Source organism: Daphnia pulicaria, chromosome 9 (genome assembly GCF_021234035.1).
Source record: "Daphnia pulicaria isolate SC F1-1A chromosome 9, SC_F0-13Bv2, whole genome shotgun sequence".
Lineage (NCBI taxonomy): Eukaryota > Metazoa > Arthropoda > Branchiopoda > Diplostraca > Daphniidae > Daphnia > Daphnia pulicaria.
In genome coordinates, this window is record NC_060921.1 from 2,231,846 (window position 1) to 2,246,854 (window position 15,009).

General features: G+C 40.8%; 5 protein-coding genes and 1 long non-coding RNA gene across 9 annotated transcripts; 3 read left to right on the forward strand and 3 right to left on the reverse strand.

Annotated features, from left to right (window-relative positions):
- Positions 1–1,127: 1,127 nt before the first annotated feature.
- On the reverse strand, positions 1,128–2,501 carry LOC124313412. 2 transcript variants are annotated; one of them, XM_046778332.1, is made up of 5 exons: positions 2,093–2,501; positions 1,881–2,005; positions 1,633–1,808; positions 1,500–1,563; positions 1,132–1,427 (listed from the first exon to the last, which is right to left on the reverse strand). In XM_046778332.1, exons 1-5 carry the CDS (start codon positions 2,112–2,114, stop codon positions 1,281–1,283), a joined length of 534 nt encoding a protein of 177 aa, XP_046634288.1. In that variant the 5' UTR covers positions 2,115–2,501; the 3' UTR covers positions 1,132–1,280. The 2 variants fall into 2 exon arrangements, with proteins under 2 accessions (XP_046634289.1, XP_046634288.1); XM_046778333.1 differs by lacking the exon at positions 1,500–1,563 and having other exon boundaries at positions 1,128–1,427.
- Positions 2,502–3,114: 613 nt separating this feature from the next.
- LOC124313004 (extensin-like) lies at positions 3,115–5,026 on the reverse strand. Its single transcript, XM_046777658.1, has 3 exons — positions 4,976–5,026; positions 4,722–4,820; positions 3,115–4,644 (listed from the first exon to the last, which is right to left on the reverse strand). Exons 1-3 carry the CDS (start codon positions 5,024–5,026, stop codon positions 3,187–3,189), a joined length of 1,608 nt encoding a protein of 535 aa, XP_046633614.1. The 3' UTR covers positions 3,115–3,186.
- A 20-nt stretch (positions 5,027–5,046) lies between these two features.
- LOC124313664 lies at positions 5,047–6,190 on the forward strand. The gene is made up of 3 exons (XR_006910967.1): positions 5,047–5,128; positions 5,850–5,919; positions 6,031–6,190. It is a non-coding gene; the product is annotated as an uncharacterized LOC124313664 (long non-coding RNA).
- A 344-nt stretch (positions 6,191–6,534) lies between these two features.
- On the reverse strand, positions 6,535–8,088 carry LOC124313383 (SEC14-like protein 3). The gene is made up of 7 exons (XM_046778295.1): positions 7,684–8,088; positions 7,541–7,610; positions 7,424–7,467; positions 7,307–7,359; positions 7,160–7,227; positions 6,876–7,085; positions 6,535–6,808 (listed from the first exon to the last, which is right to left on the reverse strand). Exons 1-7 carry the CDS (start codon positions 7,729–7,731, stop codon positions 6,714–6,716), a joined length of 588 nt encoding a protein of 195 aa, XP_046634251.1. The 5' UTR covers positions 7,732–8,088; the 3' UTR covers positions 6,535–6,713.
- LOC124313019 (protein peste-like) lies at positions 6,564–11,575 on the forward strand. Its single transcript, XM_046777684.1, has 10 exons — positions 6,564–6,646; positions 9,408–9,532; positions 9,617–9,777; positions 9,854–9,998; positions 10,073–10,285; positions 10,346–10,452; positions 10,512–10,616; positions 10,690–10,984; positions 11,050–11,123; positions 11,200–11,575. The coding sequence occupies exons 1-10, from the start codon at positions 6,613–6,615 to the stop codon at positions 11,489–11,491; spliced, it is 1,551 nt and encodes a 516-aa protein (XP_046633640.1). The 5' UTR covers positions 6,564–6,612; the 3' UTR covers positions 11,492–11,575.
- A 400-nt stretch (positions 11,576–11,975) lies between these two features.
- LOC124313094 (importin subunit alpha-1a-like) lies at positions 11,976–14,667 on the forward strand. Of its 3 annotated transcripts, none has more exons than XM_046777818.1 (8): positions 11,976–12,179; positions 12,304–12,392; positions 12,462–12,618; positions 12,678–12,918; positions 12,999–13,529; positions 13,593–13,798; positions 14,019–14,103; positions 14,283–14,667. In XM_046777818.1, the coding sequence occupies exons 2-8, from the start codon at positions 12,332–12,334 to the stop codon at positions 14,322–14,324; spliced, it is 1,323 nt and encodes a 440-aa protein (XP_046633774.1). In that variant the 5' UTR covers positions 11,976–12,179; positions 12,304–12,331; the 3' UTR covers positions 14,325–14,667. The 3 variants fall into 3 exon arrangements, with proteins under 3 accessions (XP_046633774.1, XP_046633773.1, XP_046633775.1); XM_046777817.1 differs by having other exon boundaries at positions 12,320–12,392; XM_046777819.1 differs by lacking the exon at positions 12,304–12,392 and having other exon boundaries at positions 11,977–12,179.
- The last annotated feature ends 342 nt before the right edge of the window (positions 14,668–15,009 follow it).

Genomic DNA, 15,009 nt, shown 5'->3' on the forward strand with positions numbered 1-15,009 from the left:
CTTTAGACACGCACGAATGATATTCCTAGCAACACCAGTTGGATGGTATCCATTTCACTTATCATCACTGCCAAGTTCTGACAAATCGGATGAGTATATACAAAAGCTTATCATTTTTGAACAGTTTGTATTTGGGAGGAGGGGTCTATTTTTTAATAAAATAATTTCTATCGATTTTTTTTTTTTTTAAAGACGGCTAAAGGAATAGTAGAAGAGTCGTCTGCTCTCCATTTGTTTACAAGTTTCGGATTACAAAATGTGGCCTTCGTGTTTATTCTGGGCGCCAATCTTTATGGAATAGCTCAATACACACTCCGTGCTGTTTAGCAGGTAATCAAAACTAAGAACACAAATAAAATTACAGAGTTTAAATAGAACAGTTGAACCTGTTCCAAATTGTGTGAAATGCTAGTTACTGACTCCAGCATTTATCTTGTAAAACCCCCTGTTGATGCATGACATTTGGTTTGCACTATTTAACCTTTTTCCTTTGTGCAGATTTGATGCCTTCATAACCACAAGTTTGCTTTATAAACAAGTTTCACTTGTGCTGGTATACTGACCTGTTATAGCCAACAATCTGAGCATCACCACTTGGGTAATAATTTTCGTTACTTTGATTCCTGTGCCCTGCTAGATATTTTTGCATGACTGGCATAAGCAGTGCATTTCGTTGAAACCTTAAATTCTCCTGTTTATTAGCAATATAACTGTCTCTACCTTTCCTAACTTGTTATAAACATTTTTGGTAACGCCGGTAACCCCTTTCAAATTTTTTATTTAGATAAACAGCATTCCATTGGATTGAAGAAACAAGTTCTTCCTCTTCCTTTGAATGTCCTTGTGTACACCCATGTGAGTGTGGGGGTATTCACGAGGATGGAGGACCCTCCTTTTTCCTATCCCGCCTGCTGGATTCTGCGGATGGAGTACCTGGAGATGCCTGGCTGCATTTCCCTGGCTTCAAGGTAGGAAAAATGTTTCTCTATCCTTCCTGTTTGATTTTTTGGTGCCGTTGATGGTAAATCGTTGTGTAGTACGGACTGTTTGACTGGGACTGTTTTCTCTTGCCGTTTTTAGTTCACTCAGTTAGGGTTTACTAAACAACCAATGGAAGTGGGAAACTAAAAAATTTTAAATAACTCATTTCTAGAAAGATTGCATATCAGGCTTGTTTTGTGCCTCAGAAAAACAATGCGAACACTTTTGATCGCCTTTGATTTTCAAAACCATTTTTATTTCACTGACTATTGACAAATTGTCTGTATTGGATAATTGTTTCATGATATAACAGAGCTATAGATTATTGAAGGGCCGATAGGTTGAGAGTAGACGGGATTGCAGATGTGCTGTCGAGACGACGTCCCATCGTCAAACACAAACGCCTCGAACTTGATTCTGACCGAGTCTCGCCTCAACCACATCATCTAAACAATCATTCCGAGTTGTTATTGCATTATTCAAATTCCACCGCACACTGATTTGAAAGCTATTCATACATTAATTATCTCTTTGTCGCCACTATTTGGTATTTTGGTACGGACGATTGACAAGCCAGGAAACCTTTCGAACAAGAAAAACGAGTTTCTCTACTACATTGATTAATAACAGACTATAGGATATAGCTCTTACGTCGCAGTTATGCAGTCATCACGTTTCGACAATACGCCGTCTTGGTATTCTTGAATTTGAATTCGGTTGGTCTTCCTTATTCCTAGGCGGTGGAAGTGCGGTGAGCGATCAGGGCTGTCGGTGACGAGTGAACATCTGATGGAAACCTCGTCCTCTTCGCCCTCCCAATTTTCCAACTGAAATTGATCGTTAGAAATCGACGGTTAATCGATTGGCGTCAAATGTTTTTTTAGTAAATTCAATTTTACCTGGACGCGGATCCATCTTTTTTCATCAGCAGGATCGGCGTAGAGAAATCCGCGGCCGTTTTTGACTTCGCTCTCGTAAGGGAAGTTGTAAGTAGACTGCGGCTGTCGAGTGATTTTCAGACGAGCTAAATCAATTTTTTGTAAAATTAAAGTATTAGTGTATTAAAAATTTGATTCTCTATCGACACCGCAAAATTAAAAAAATGACTCACGACTGTTGCAATTAAGCGACATGATCAATTCCCTTTTGGAATGGGTTTACAGCTGCATCTTGAACAGTCTGCTGTCCGAACAACACTGCTGCGTCGGCTGGCATTCACTTCGAGCTATCCTATCCATCCATCGATCCGGTTTTGAAAGCTCATGGCAGACACTATGCTAATTGTTTCGGCAGTTGGCGACAGGGAACAGAATAGAGGGGAAATCCCCAAGTCGATTGGCAAGGTTACTCTTGTCGATAGGCCATCGGTGGATGCGGGTGTTGTGCTTATCGAATTATATTAGCCTCAGTTGTTCTCCAAATTGATGCTACTCTTGAATCTCAACGCGAGATTGCGCAGTCGCGTTATGCCTATAATGTTAATTGTTGGGGTTTTTCGTTGTTTTAGAATTATTGATTCAGTTGCGTAACAGAAATCTCGGTGGACGTTCCACTTCTTGGGGGGTTCTAGCAGCCTGTAACCTGTTCCTACTCGTAGACAGCCTGATAAGAGTCCTGTCGCCTTCTTGTAAAAGGAAAGGTTGAAACGTTAATCAAAGTTCGACAAGATTTAAAGATAATCAACCAACAGGTTTTTGAAGAAGGACTCTGGGTACTTTTACTTAGAATGCACGACACGGTTTCTTTGTGTTGGATATTTCAGCTCAACTGGTTCTCATATCAGCAGAACAGACACCACAAAACGACATTGATCTGCTGGTATGTTTAGAGCGAATAATGATGAAAGCAAAGTCAATTGCGGTATTTACGCATATGCGCCTTAATCTTTTTGCGACGCACTATACAAGGTCAGACTACCCAATTATCAACTGGTATAATAATTGAATATCGTTTATCAATTGTGCTGGCGAGAGATTTTATAGCGAACAGAAGAAATTAAAACATGACGTCGTTGTGTATTTGAAATCCGCAGATGAGCAGCTGCCGGAGGAAAGGTTTACAACTTGTGCAGGTTCGTTCAGATTAATAAGGAAGCGTGCGGGAAATGTCTTGACATCTCAATACCAGCAGTGATGCGAAACGAAAAATTATGGCGAATTAAAAACATGATCACGTTAAACTTACATTTAAAAAAAGAAATAATAATCAATTTCTCACTCGGACATATCTAGTCATCACATTGCTTGCGTCATATGTCAATCCTGAGTTATTCGGACCGGAAGACTCCGGAAGCGGAGGAGAGACCATCGCTGCAGATTGGTATGACATGGGCATTTGAAATTCGGCAGAGCTCTGCTGCTGCTGTCTGATTGGGGTGGAATTATCTTGCGAATTACTTTGCTGGAAGTCCGGAACCGACTGCTGCTGCTGCTGCGAAGGTGGTGGCACTCCATAAATGGGCACTGATGGATTGCCAGAGGCTTGCATTTCTGGGAAACCTTCGACTGGCGAAGGTGCAAAAGATTGGGAAGTGACACCGCCGAATTGTTGAGATTCAGATGGACCAGCGAACGTTTGTTGTTGAGATTCGACGGGAGTAAAAGACGCCGAGGCCGTTCCGTACGATTGTTGTTGAGAGGAATAGGACTGAGAGGGTCCCGAAGGGCCTAAAGGTTGCTCAAACGAGGCCTGCTGACCGAAAGATTGTGACGGCAGGAAAGATTGCTGAGTTTGTTCAACGGAAGCAAATGATTGCTGAGGTACGACTTGAGCAAACGACTGGGGCGACTGAGCTTGGCCGAAAGACTGTTGCTGGGATGCGGAGGAATAGGTCTGAGCGGGGGGACCCACGGGTTGTTGAGATCCTACAAACGATTGCTGGGGATTCCCACCGAAGGATTGCGAGGATAAATCGGGACCAGAGAATTGTTGAACTGCGAAACCGTAGGATTGGGGAGCATACGAAGAGGGACCGGCGAATTGTTGAGATTGTTCACGCTGAGGGATGATGCCGAAAGCCGAAGGATCGTTGCCCTGTTGCAATTGCATCATGGATGAAGACGGCCCGGTGCCGTAGTTTTGCGCTGGATTGTACTGGGCAGGCTGGGCCATTTGAAACGACGGTTGCATTGGTGAATTGCTGGGGAAAACGGGACCGTTGGCGGGTCCTCCGAAGGATATCGGAGTGAGGAAGGAAGACGGTGGCGGAGGAGAAAGGAATTTGGATGGAACCGATCCGAACGAAGAGGTGGTTTGCTGGAGGTAGATGGGAGGGCCGACAGGTGGCGGAATTCCTTGCGGAGCAAAGTTCATGGGCTGGGCCGATCCGTAGCTATTAAAAGAAGGTGCCGTTTGCCATGCCGGACGTGCTGGAGACTGGAAGGATGGAATCTGACCGACTGGTTGGAATGGAGAAGGAAATCCATCCATTGACGGACTTGCGTAGTAGTAGGACGGAGTAGCCAACTGCGCTGGCATAGGACCTTGTCCAACAGGTAACGGCAGAGGCCCAATTCCAGAAGGTAGTGGCAGAGGTCCTGGTCCTAAAGGGAGTGGCGGAACGGGTAGTGGTCCAAGCCCGGCATCCGGTCTGAAAATCGGAACGGATCCAGTGAATGTGGGTCTGTTTTGTTGCTTCTTTGGGGCTTTCCCACCAAACAATGGCTGATATTTTTGTAACAAAATGAGTCAAATTTAAAGTTTACTAGATGTTAGATTTCATTTAATGATTCAAATTTTACCGGTGGTGGCCGATGGGATTGATGAAGTTGAGGAGGAAGCGGAGCCGATGAACCGTATTGAGCTACAGCTACCGACAGCAGCATCGAAAATAGTATTACCTTTTGACAAGAAATTGAATGTTAAAAAAGTAGCCAATAATTCAAAACAACATTTAATTAGTTCCAACCAAAATTGTTTTAAAAATGTAGAATTAACTTTTAAGTCGTTTCACTATTAGACAGTACAATATCAAGAGAAAGTGGATTTAGCTTACCGTTGCCTTGAGTGACATGTTGAAGGATTGAAATCTGAAAGTGATGTACATCTCTGAGCATTGGCCAACGCCGTATTTATACTCTTTTGGCTGACACTGGCTGCTTGACCTGGGCCTTTCCCTTTCCGAAACGACACGGATTGAAACCACCAGGTGAAAATAATATGGTGAAAGGCTATTTTACAATTGAAGAGGAGTCGACCTCATTTCCCTTTTTCTTTTTATGTTGCTGTCGTGTCTTCCGGAGCTTAATGTCTCTTTCGTCTAATATAATTTGCGACAATAAACAAAGTAATAATCAAGAAAAGAAACGCCCGTCTGTTTCATCAGAGTGCGTGAATCAAAATCTCCGTGAATTCAAATCTCGATTTAACTTTGAAATGAATTATTTCTTGGCTGTTGCCGATATTGCGAACAATTTTGTTTTCTAGGAAATGTAGGTTAGTGTGCCATGAAGAAAAGGGTAGGTCAGGTATATCTGACAGGTCATGTCTACATTTCTTGGTATACACACTCCGTCCAGCAGCTCAGGTTAACATTTGGGATGGAGGGAAAGGTCGGAACCGTTATTCGGCATTATTCCACCTCCGTAAATTTCTTTTTGAAAAAAGTGAAACAGAAAAAAGTCCCGTAGTGAACTGAGGCTAGATTTTTCACATCGTCGAATAAATATTAAAATTTGTATTCCGCGTAAATATGTTTTTTTTAAATGTAAATAACTGTTTTAGGATAGAGTACTCAAGCATTATCAGTCCGTAACAATCTATAGCTAAATGTTCCTTATCGTATTTTCTTTTCCCTCAACCTACGAATTTTTATTTACATAGAGCATTTTGTTAAATCAAAAAGTTAATCAACAATTTTCATTTTTTAGCGTATTCCTGGAATGACGACGATCCGGGCAGGTCGACGGCGACATTGTACCAAACTTTTTTGGAGCGGAGGTAACTGTAGCTGTTGTCAAATTCTAAGACATCTGAACCCAAACAGACAAATTTGATTGACACTTTAAAAAATTTCAAACACAAAACTGATTTTTTTTTTTTAACTTACAGAGTACAGGGCGGACACAAAAAAGTTCGCCCTCTTCCATCATCAAATGACTTTGGATTCTCTCGCTCGACATCAGATCGACTTTCTCTCCGTTTCGCTCCACGTAATAAGCGCTGAATCCAATATCGCCGTCCTCCGTCATGAACTCCCACCTGTTTTCAATCGATTGAAATGCTATAAGGTAAAAAATCAAAACGTTTGAATGTTTTCATCACTAAAATACCTGAGCACCGAATTCGATTGGATGATTTTATATTCCAGCTTCTTCTTGCTGCCACTGGCTACAGAGATGGAGGTCATGTTCTTCTTAGGCGTCGGCTTGACTATGTCCAGGTAATAAGACTGTGGCACTTCTCCTCCTTTGCTGATCTATCAACATTTAAATTTGTTTTTAATCAATTTAGAGCGAGGGAGGAAATCCTCTTTTTACGCACTTTGCTGGAACATTTGGGATCGCCATTCTCGTCGACCATTGTGCCGCCGTAATATACAGGTAACTGATCGGCGTCGATTTCTTTCAGTAAAGCAGCGCTCCACTCGTTCTTGTCGAAGCCATAGACGCTAATCTTGTCGAGCGTCACCTGATGAAGGAATGGTTTCACCATGGAGAATACCAAGGTGAACGGCTTGGGAGCTAATAATAGACAAAGCTATCAAAAACGGGTTGTCCAAAAGCAATAGGGTTTCAAGCGCATATACCGTTGATGATGATGACTTTAGAAAGATCTTCGGGGTAGTTGGCCTCCAAGATTTTAACAGTTTCGATTCCAATGTCCCTGACTTTTATTTTTAAAATTTTTGATTAGTTTTTATTCCAACGATTGAGCTAGAAAATAGAACAGCTCACATGGCTTGTAACCCATCTGCCTCATGGATAGCCCCTCCATGTCGATAATGAATGTTGAAGTAGAAACGGGTTTCTTGGCTCGTTCCGAGCACTTTTTAAATTCCACTATTCCCTTTTCCACTAAATAGCAGACGTAGCGCAAATAATCGCGCTTGCTCACTGACTGCAGTATTCCTCTCCAGTCGATGTGACCGAATGCTATGGTCCACACTGGTAGATTGGCAAAAAAAAAGACATTTTTTTTAATAAGTTAACTGCGCTTTAATTCAATCGAGTATTAGTACCTGGCCGAAATTGTTTATCCCAACCCACTATTCCCAAGGGATAATATTTGACGAGGGCGATTGGTGGCCTAGAAATTAATAAGATAAGAGAGATAAGAGTCAGTGACATGGCAAAACTCAAAGGTGTTGAAAGAATGTTTTACTCACTCCCAGTTATCGAGTATTTCGTCGATTCGGTTCGCACGACGCCATTCAACGGACTTGAATACGAAATCAGGAAATTAATTCAAAGAATTTGACGAAAAAGGAAATAGTGTTGCTTACGTGTCGCAGCATTTTCTCGGCTAAGTTCAAATCGAAATTTCGTGCTGTTCAAATAGTCAAGCGTTATTGATTGCAATTTTTTTTCCCCGAAAATGTAGTAAGAACAAATTAACATACCGACAAGCCATTTGAGGATGTAATTATCGTTTGGGTCGGGCAGTTTACAATCTTTGACGTTGTTTTTAAACTGAAAAGGAGATGAAATCATTCATTTCCGGACATTAGGATATTTAGAGTAATCAAAGCTGGTAAAGTGTTACCTGATCGAAAGTTGCGCGCTGGGTTTCGTTTAGTTCGGAAACGAACATTTTTGGCGGTGTCTTTTTTCCAAATGTTTCTAAATACTACTTAACCCAACCTATTTATAGACAGGATTATGCAGGTTATCGTGAAGGCGGCGCTTGAGTGGCCCTGGCTAGTGAACTAAAAGTTATCTGCTTTATTTTGGTCACGCTCATAGTTCACAAATGGCATAATCTCAATCTATATGTAGAGCAGAGATCAAAATCTTTTACGCTTTTGATTGACGGGTAACAAACAAAGATTAAAAGTAGCTCTAAAATGATATCAGTGTTGATTTTTAATAGCTTCTGTTGTTCTGTATATGACCGAAATGGGTCTGCCGCCACACCGGCACCTCCTCGTTACCTCGTTATTAATTAATACTTTTATAGATAATAATTAGTTATTGCTGAAGGGTATCGGTAAAAAAATGTGGAAAGTAAAAAATGTAGCAATAAGTTATTGATCAAAACTGAATTCAAAGTATAGTTAATGAATCTATTTTTAAAATTTCAGAAGCCGCCATACAAAGGAATGAAAATCTAATGAACTTGTGCAATGTGTTGCCAATCCCATTAGGCAATTAACCCCAACATTTAATTGATAAGAGAAAATCAGATAATTGCAGAAAAAAAACGAGGACATGCATCCTCATGTCCATATTTATCGGTTAGCCAACTGTCGTAGACTCTAATAATAATAGAAGCAGGCTGACAGTCAATAAGATAGTCTAGTATGTGTATCAAGCAAACATTAGATAGCGACATAGCGTCAATGCTTTCACACTTTACTGATAGGTTTGAAGTATGCCATGATCACGGTCATTTACAAACATAGTATGTTCAAAAGTACACAATTAGATAATCAAAAAGGCAAAAATAACATCCAGACCGAAGGTTATTATGTTGTCACTATTTATGGACACTGAAAAGGTTACTTCATCACTACTTCGCTCACGTGGCTCACGTGGCTCACGCATGAACCCATTTCAGCCGGATTTGCCTATATTTAGATTTTATCTATCAAATATTGGTGCCGATTCGTTTTGTTTTGCTCTGTTACTTAAGTGGAGTGGGTAGCTGGTAGCATTGAACCAAAATATAGATATTTTCAATCTTGTAGCTATTTATGCTTAAATCCGGTCCCATATACTGTCAGATCTACCTGATTTTAAAAAGGAATTAAGTAATTTCTTATTGTGATCATTTACAGGTGAACTTATTCTAATCAAAATCACGTTTTTATGATTTATCATTACAATTTATCCTTATTGTGTTTATTTGTGACAAGTTATACCCATTTTTAATAACGTCGAAGATTTATTGTCGACGATGTTGACTGGTTGCGTAATAACCCCTTAATTTACGAATTTCATAGGAGGCTATAAGGTAAAATAACAATAGTAAATATCGTGTGTGTGTGTGTAAAGAGATTATGTAAATCTGGTGGTTAGGATCCCGAAATATCCACAGTCGGCTAATACTGGGCCCCTCCCATTCCACCTTTGTTTAGTTGCTGTGAACGCTAGAAGATTAGTGAACGGTTGATTTTTAGTTTTACCTGTTCGCGTGATATCGGGCGCAAGTATAAATAGGGATATCCGCAGCGGACAGCTTCCCATTTCATTTTCAAGCAGACCCCCACCATAGAGACATCGCTGCATTTCTCTGATTATCGCTAATTTTTAACTTTAACGTAACAGTTTCAATCAGCAACATGGGATGTTGTGGGCCAGTCTTTTGGGGCATTACCGGATTAGCGGGCGCTATCATAGCGGCTACGCTAGCCATCGGTCTACCTTTTCTCGTCAACTACTTGGTCGATGAGGTATGGACTAATTCATTTACGTTTTTTTTTTATCATTCGACTGGTCTAATGTATTTGATTATTCATTTTGGCGCGGAATCTCAGCAATTTAAGTTGTATCCTGGCACGCAAATGTACGAATTTTGGGAGGTGTCGCCCGTGCCGATGTACATTTACATGTATTTATACAATGTCACCAATGCAGAAGACGTCATTAACTTCAAAGCTAAGCCGATCCTTCAACAAGTTGGACCTTACACTTACACGTACGCATACTATGCCAGATTGTATTGCCCAATCTATTGCCTAATCACAATTATTTTTAAAATCAACTCGTTTCAGGGAGGTGCACGAACGCGTCAACATAGAGATGCACGATCACAATTACACGCTGAAATTCCAGCAGAAGCGATGGTGGCAGTTTGTGGAAGAGCGGAGCAACGGTTCTCTGGAAGACCAAATCACCACTGTGAACGTTCCTCTTTTGGTACGATTGGCAATTGGACATTTATTTTTACTACATTGAGTCGGAGGGTTTATAATCTAACTATCTCCATGCAGAGCGCCGCGTACAGCAATCGATTTTCTCGAAAATTAATCAAGGACAACTTGAATTCCTTTATCGATGAATCCAACAGCACCGTGTTCATCACAAAAACGGCCGACGAGTTCATTTTCAAGGGCTACTCGGATCCCTTTCTGGACGCACAAGCTCAGCTGCCGCCAGGATTGCTTGACATTCCATCGTACGACAAGTTCGGCTGGTTCTATGGAGTAAGTTAATCATATACTGTCCCAATATGACATTGTTTTAAATAATGGCTAATATTGAAGCGTAACGGGTCGGAGTCATTTGATGGCGTCTTCAATATATTCACCGGTGTCGATGACATCAGCAAACTCGACGTAATGGACATGTGGAACTACACCCGACAGACCAAGTACACACAGCAAAATTGTTGATTGAAATTGAATGACTCAAATTAAAATGTTTACTAAGGTATTACGAATCCTATTGCGGGATGGTTAACGGCTCGTTTGGCGAAGGATGGCCGCCCAGAAGAGAACGCACCAGCATCTCGATGTACTCCTCTGATCTTTGCCGGTTGGTAACAAATTATTTTGAGCAGTTCACTGGTTAAGTTAATTAGACACTAATCAACTTGTTTCGCTATCAGGTCGATTACCATGGACTACACGGAAGATGTCGAAAAAAATGGCGTGACGTTTTATCGCTTTGCCGGAACGAGGAAAATGTTTGCCAGCGTCGAAGAAGATCCGGACAACTGGTGTTTTTGTTCGGGCGGCACCTGCAATCCTTCGGGTGTCACCAACTCGACGACTTGTCGCTACGGATCGCCGGCATTCGTCTCTTTCCCTCACTATTACGAGGCCGACACCTTCTTCCAAAATCAGGTGGAAGGATTGAATCCGCAAAAGGATCTACATCAATTTCACGTGGATCTTGAACCGGTAATACATTTTTACATCTAAACCTTTACGATCCTTATCGCTAATGTTTGACCCTGATTTTGTAGCGCACTGCTACTCCGTTAAAGGTGGCGGCTCGTTTTCAAATCAACATTCTGATGCAATCTATACCGGGCATTGAGTGAGTGTAGCCTTTTGTTATACTATTGCAACGGGCAATTTGATAATGATTCACATTTTTTGTTCTGTATATGTAGAGTCGTCGAAGATGTCCGGGAGGTGTACATGCCAGTGATCTGGTTCGGTGTTGAGGCTGATTTAAGCGACAAACTTTTGGGATTGATCCATTTCATGCTAATAGGACCCTACATTGGATGCTTCTTATTTTTCCTGATGTTCGTTACCTGCATAATTGTGGTCGCAAAAAGTGCAGTCAAGTATTCCAAGATGAGAAAGGAAGTTCCGCCAGTACATCCGGAGGAAGAAGGTGATCGATCGAAAGAAGAAGACCTTGAAAAATCAGAACCCATTCAAAAAACAAATACGTAAAATTTTATTTAATTCCACTTTGACGTGTGTTCAATGCAATAGCTTTTGGAATTTTTTTTAAATAAAAAGTTTCTTTTTTTGTAATGAACTCTTTCTTTTGCGTCTGTATCTTAGGACACCACAGTTTCACGATTAGTGTTCCAAAAAAACGGTGGAAGTCGATTATAAACAGGAAATTTCTTTTCATATTTATATACTGTGAGTGAGAGTGAAACAACGGGAAGAATGGGAAAATGCAGACCAGAAATCCAGTATTAGATATTAGAGTAGAGTAATTGAATCAGGAGTAAAAGGAAAGAGAGTAAACTAGTAAAGAGTAAAGACTACTAGACTCTAGTAAAGATTGACATATTTAAATTTAACGCAGCGTAGCCGTCTTCTTCCCGCTAGATGTCCCCATTGCTGGGGACCATCCCATGAAGTAAAGACCAATACCACCAGGTGGAAACTGGAAATTCGTCTGCTCACTCACAGACAGTCAATTCGTCTGCTCACTCACAGTCTCACAGTCACAAGTCAACAACATTACCTGACCCATCACTTAGCAGTTAGCATAGCAGTTAGCAGTTACTTTCAGTTCAAGTAAGATTACTTTGCACTCTAAACCTATTTATAGCATTTCCGACACGGCATCTACTACAGCGCACTTTTTGTCACCAATAACCGCCTTCTTCATCTTATTGAATAAGTAAGTCCGAGAAACTTTGCACGTGGCGCTGAAATTTCTTCTCCATGTTGCCTCATTCTTCAAGTCCCATTTCTCAATATTCTCTTGTCAGTGTGCTAGATTTGCAATTCTCTTTTATTGACAGCTGTATGTTTTTTTAGAATACTATTGAGATGCCTTCTAAAAATTATCTTACAGCTGCAGCCAACTTGAAAATTGAGGGCATAGCTAATGGTATGTGTGTGGCAGTTTTTGTTTCTATTTATTTAGCCTATATTTTGAATGACTTTATCATGTTTACAGATATCAACAGCGGTGATGAAAAAAAGGAAAAAACTGCACTCCGTGCACTTAAGATTTTAACCAAGAAATGTTATTGTGGCAAAAGAGGCATCCTCATCAATGCCAATTATTCAAATGTTATTCCCAAGCTCGTAGAATTCCTCAGTAGTGTCGGCAAGTATGTTGTGTCTTATACTTGTTTTCCAAACATTTCCTTGTGACATTTTTATGTTTTAGAGCTGATCTTCAGATGGATTCAGCCGTGATTCTCACCAACATTGCGTCAGGCACTGCTGATCAGGCCAAAGCAGTGGTCAGTGCTGGGGCCGTAGCTGGGATCATTTCCATGGTGTGTTCACTTGATGGACGTGTGGCTGATAACGCTGGTTTTCAACTCGCATGGCTCGCCTCAAGAAGACAAGAGCTACAGGAAGAAATCATCAAGCCGTTGCTTATGTTGATAAAACCTGACACTCCAGTATGTTCATTTTTAGATTCACCTTTGTTAATTTTTAGAGTCACCTTTGTTAATTTTTAAATAATTGTTTTCATTATTAGGTTACATTATTGCAAAGAGTCATAGACGCTTTGTGCACCTTTTGTTATAATTTGGACAATAGAACAGACAACAGTCCACCCACTTTCATTCTTCCCGCCCTGGCCCACCTTCTCCACAACAACGACGAGTTGATCATCAAAGAAGCTTGCCATGCTTTTATTTATTTTCAAGGCTCCGACGAAGTAATTCAAGAAGTTGTTGACGCCGGAGTCGTCCCTCGGCTCGTCGCTCTATTGCAGCACAGAGAAGTTGCCATCGTCCCCTGTCCGAAACATTGCCCGATCTTCTCCATTTTGAAAACTATCGGCAGTATTACTTCAGGCACATTTGATCAAGCCAAAGCTGTTGTAAGTGCTGGGGCTGTTACTCCCTTAATTTCTTTTTTGGGTTCACATCGAGATGTTGCCGAGGAAGCTCTATTTGCTCTCAGTAATATTGCTGATTTTGGACCAGAGCTTAGAAATTGTGTTATAGAGCAAGGCATCATTAGGCCTTTGCTCTCATTGATTAAACTCGACATCACTCCAGACGTAAGTTAATTTTCATAATAACCCTTGTACTTCTGAACATTTAGTAATTGATTTAATTGTTAGGTAACATTATTGCGCCTCGTCACTCGGGCTTTGTCCAGCTTATGTTATAGTCACAAGGAGGAGAGTCCACTCACTGTCCCTGTCATTCAACAGCTTCTTACCGGCCTGGCCCACCTTAGCCACCACAACAACGACGATGAAATTCTCACCGCCGCTTGCAAGGCTCTTTCGAACCTCGGGATGAACATCGTTGAGAACAAGAAGGCATTTCTAAGCCCTGATCCTTGTTCAGCAATACTACTGAGAGCCCAGACAGCTTCATAGGCCACATCTCTATGTGAACCCAAAAAAGAAATTAAGGGAGTAACAGCCCCAGCACTTACAACAGCTTTAGCTTGATCAGATGTGCCTGAAGCAATATTGCCAATAGTTCTCAAAATGGAGAAGATCGGGCAATGATTCGGACAGGGGACGCTGGCAACTTCTAGCCGCAATCGAATCTGACATTGCTGCCCTCGATGCCTTAAGTTCCAAAACGCTGGCTATTCTGGAGCGGTACTTATCCACTGAAGTAAATTTTTTTTTATTGTTTTTTTTTTTTTTTTTGGTTTTTGATGATTGCCACAACTGTTCATATTCAAAGTGTTTGTGTTGACAACCTTAAAACCATAACTGAGATTTTTTTAAATCTATTTTTTAACTTGAAATATTTTTGTGCATTTTTAATTTTTTAATTTTAAATTTTGACAGTTGTCCAATGGAGAGTCCAAGTTGGCGCCATCAACATCGTAGATAGAGTGGCAATTACGAATTCAAAAACCAGCCATCTCAAGCCCCCTGAAGGTTTCTCATTCAAAATATTTAATTTAGAACTAAAATTCTATTTCTATTCTAAAATCAATTTATTTTTTTAATTTAAACCTCAAATTAGTTTTTATGCATGAGAATTTGTATGTATTGTTCACTTCCTTCAACGCTATCTTCATCATAAGTTTTGGCCTTTTAAAGTTTCATTTCCCACATTGTATTTTAATTTAAAGTTGCCATTTGCTTTCATTTATGTCCATGCACGATCTTCTTTCCTCTTTCTCAATGCGCGATAAACGAGCAATACAAAACAACTCGATCAACTGTAGGACATTTGATTCGTTTGATGTTGTCGTAAGTTTTTTTCGATGGGGCCGTTTTGAGGTCACAGAACGAACATTAATTTGAATTGCCCCCTCACTTTCCAAACGGAAACAGTCCTCCAACGTTTCATGCTCCGCTTCGATCAACTTCAACTCGACTGCAACGATCATCTCTTCATCTACGACGGAGCTCACGCCACCGGCGTTTACAAGGTACTACTATCCATCATTGATTGTTTAGAGAGTACATTAATCAGTTTTTCCCTGACTGATAGGCCGACCTGTCGTGTCGTCACACGCGTCAAAGCGTCGGCACAATAACCACACGAACCAATTTTGTCACGCTC

Coding starts and splice junctions, on each gene's coding strand:
- LOC124313412 (XM_046778332.1), bottom strand. CDS start 2,114: ATGTCGCTTAATTGCAACAGTC. Junction 2,006..2,092: donor GTCGCTTAATTGCAACAGTC/GTGAGTCATTTT, acceptor AAATTGATTTAG/CTCGTCTGAAAATCACTCGA. Junction 1,809..1,880: donor AAAGATGGATCCGCGTCCAG/GTAAAATTGAAT, acceptor GATCAATTTCAG/TTGGAAAATTGGGAGGGCGA.
- LOC124313004 (XM_046777658.1), bottom strand. CDS start 5,026: ATGTACATCACTTTCAGATTTCAATCCTTCAACATGTCACTCAAGGCA. Junction 4,821..4,975: donor ACATGTCACTCAAGGCAACG/GTAAGCTAAATC, acceptor TCTTGTCAAAAG/GTAATACTATTTTCGATGCT. Junction 4,645..4,721: donor AATCCCATCGGCCACCACCG/GTAAAATTTGAA, acceptor CAAAAATATCAG/CCATTGTTTGGTGGGAAAGC.
- LOC124313019 (XM_046777684.1), top strand. CDS start 6,613: ATGAAGGAATGGTTTCACCATGGAGAATACCAAG. Junction 10,286..10,345: donor AGTTCGGCTGGTTCTATGGA/GTAAGTTAATCA, acceptor CTAATATTGAAG/CGTAACGGGTCGGAGTCATT. Junction 10,985..11,049: donor TTCACGTGGATCTTGAACCG/GTAATACATTTT, acceptor CTGATTTTGTAG/CGCACTGCTACTCCGTTAAA.
- LOC124313383 (XM_046778295.1), bottom strand. CDS start 7,731: ATGTTCGTTTCCGAACTAAACGAAACCCAGCGCGCAACTTTCGATCAG. Junction 7,611..7,683: donor AGCGCGCAACTTTCGATCAG/GTAACACTTTAC, acceptor TCTCCTTTTCAG/TTTAAAAACAACGTCAAAGA. Junction 6,809..6,875: donor GCAGATGGGTTACAAGCCAT/GTGAGCTGTTCT, acceptor TAAAAATAAAAG/TCAGGGACATTGGAATCGAA.
- LOC124313094 (XM_046777818.1), top strand. CDS start 12,332: ATGCCTTCTAAAAATTATCTTACAGCTGCAGCCAACTTGAAAATTGAG. Junction 12,919..12,998: donor TGATAAAACCTGACACTCCA/GTATGTTCATTT, acceptor TTTCATTATTAG/GTTACATTATTGCAAAGAGT. Junction 13,799..14,018: donor ATCGTTGAGAACAAGAAGGC/ATTTCTAAGCCC, acceptor CTGGCAACTTCT/AGCCGCAATCGAATCTGACA.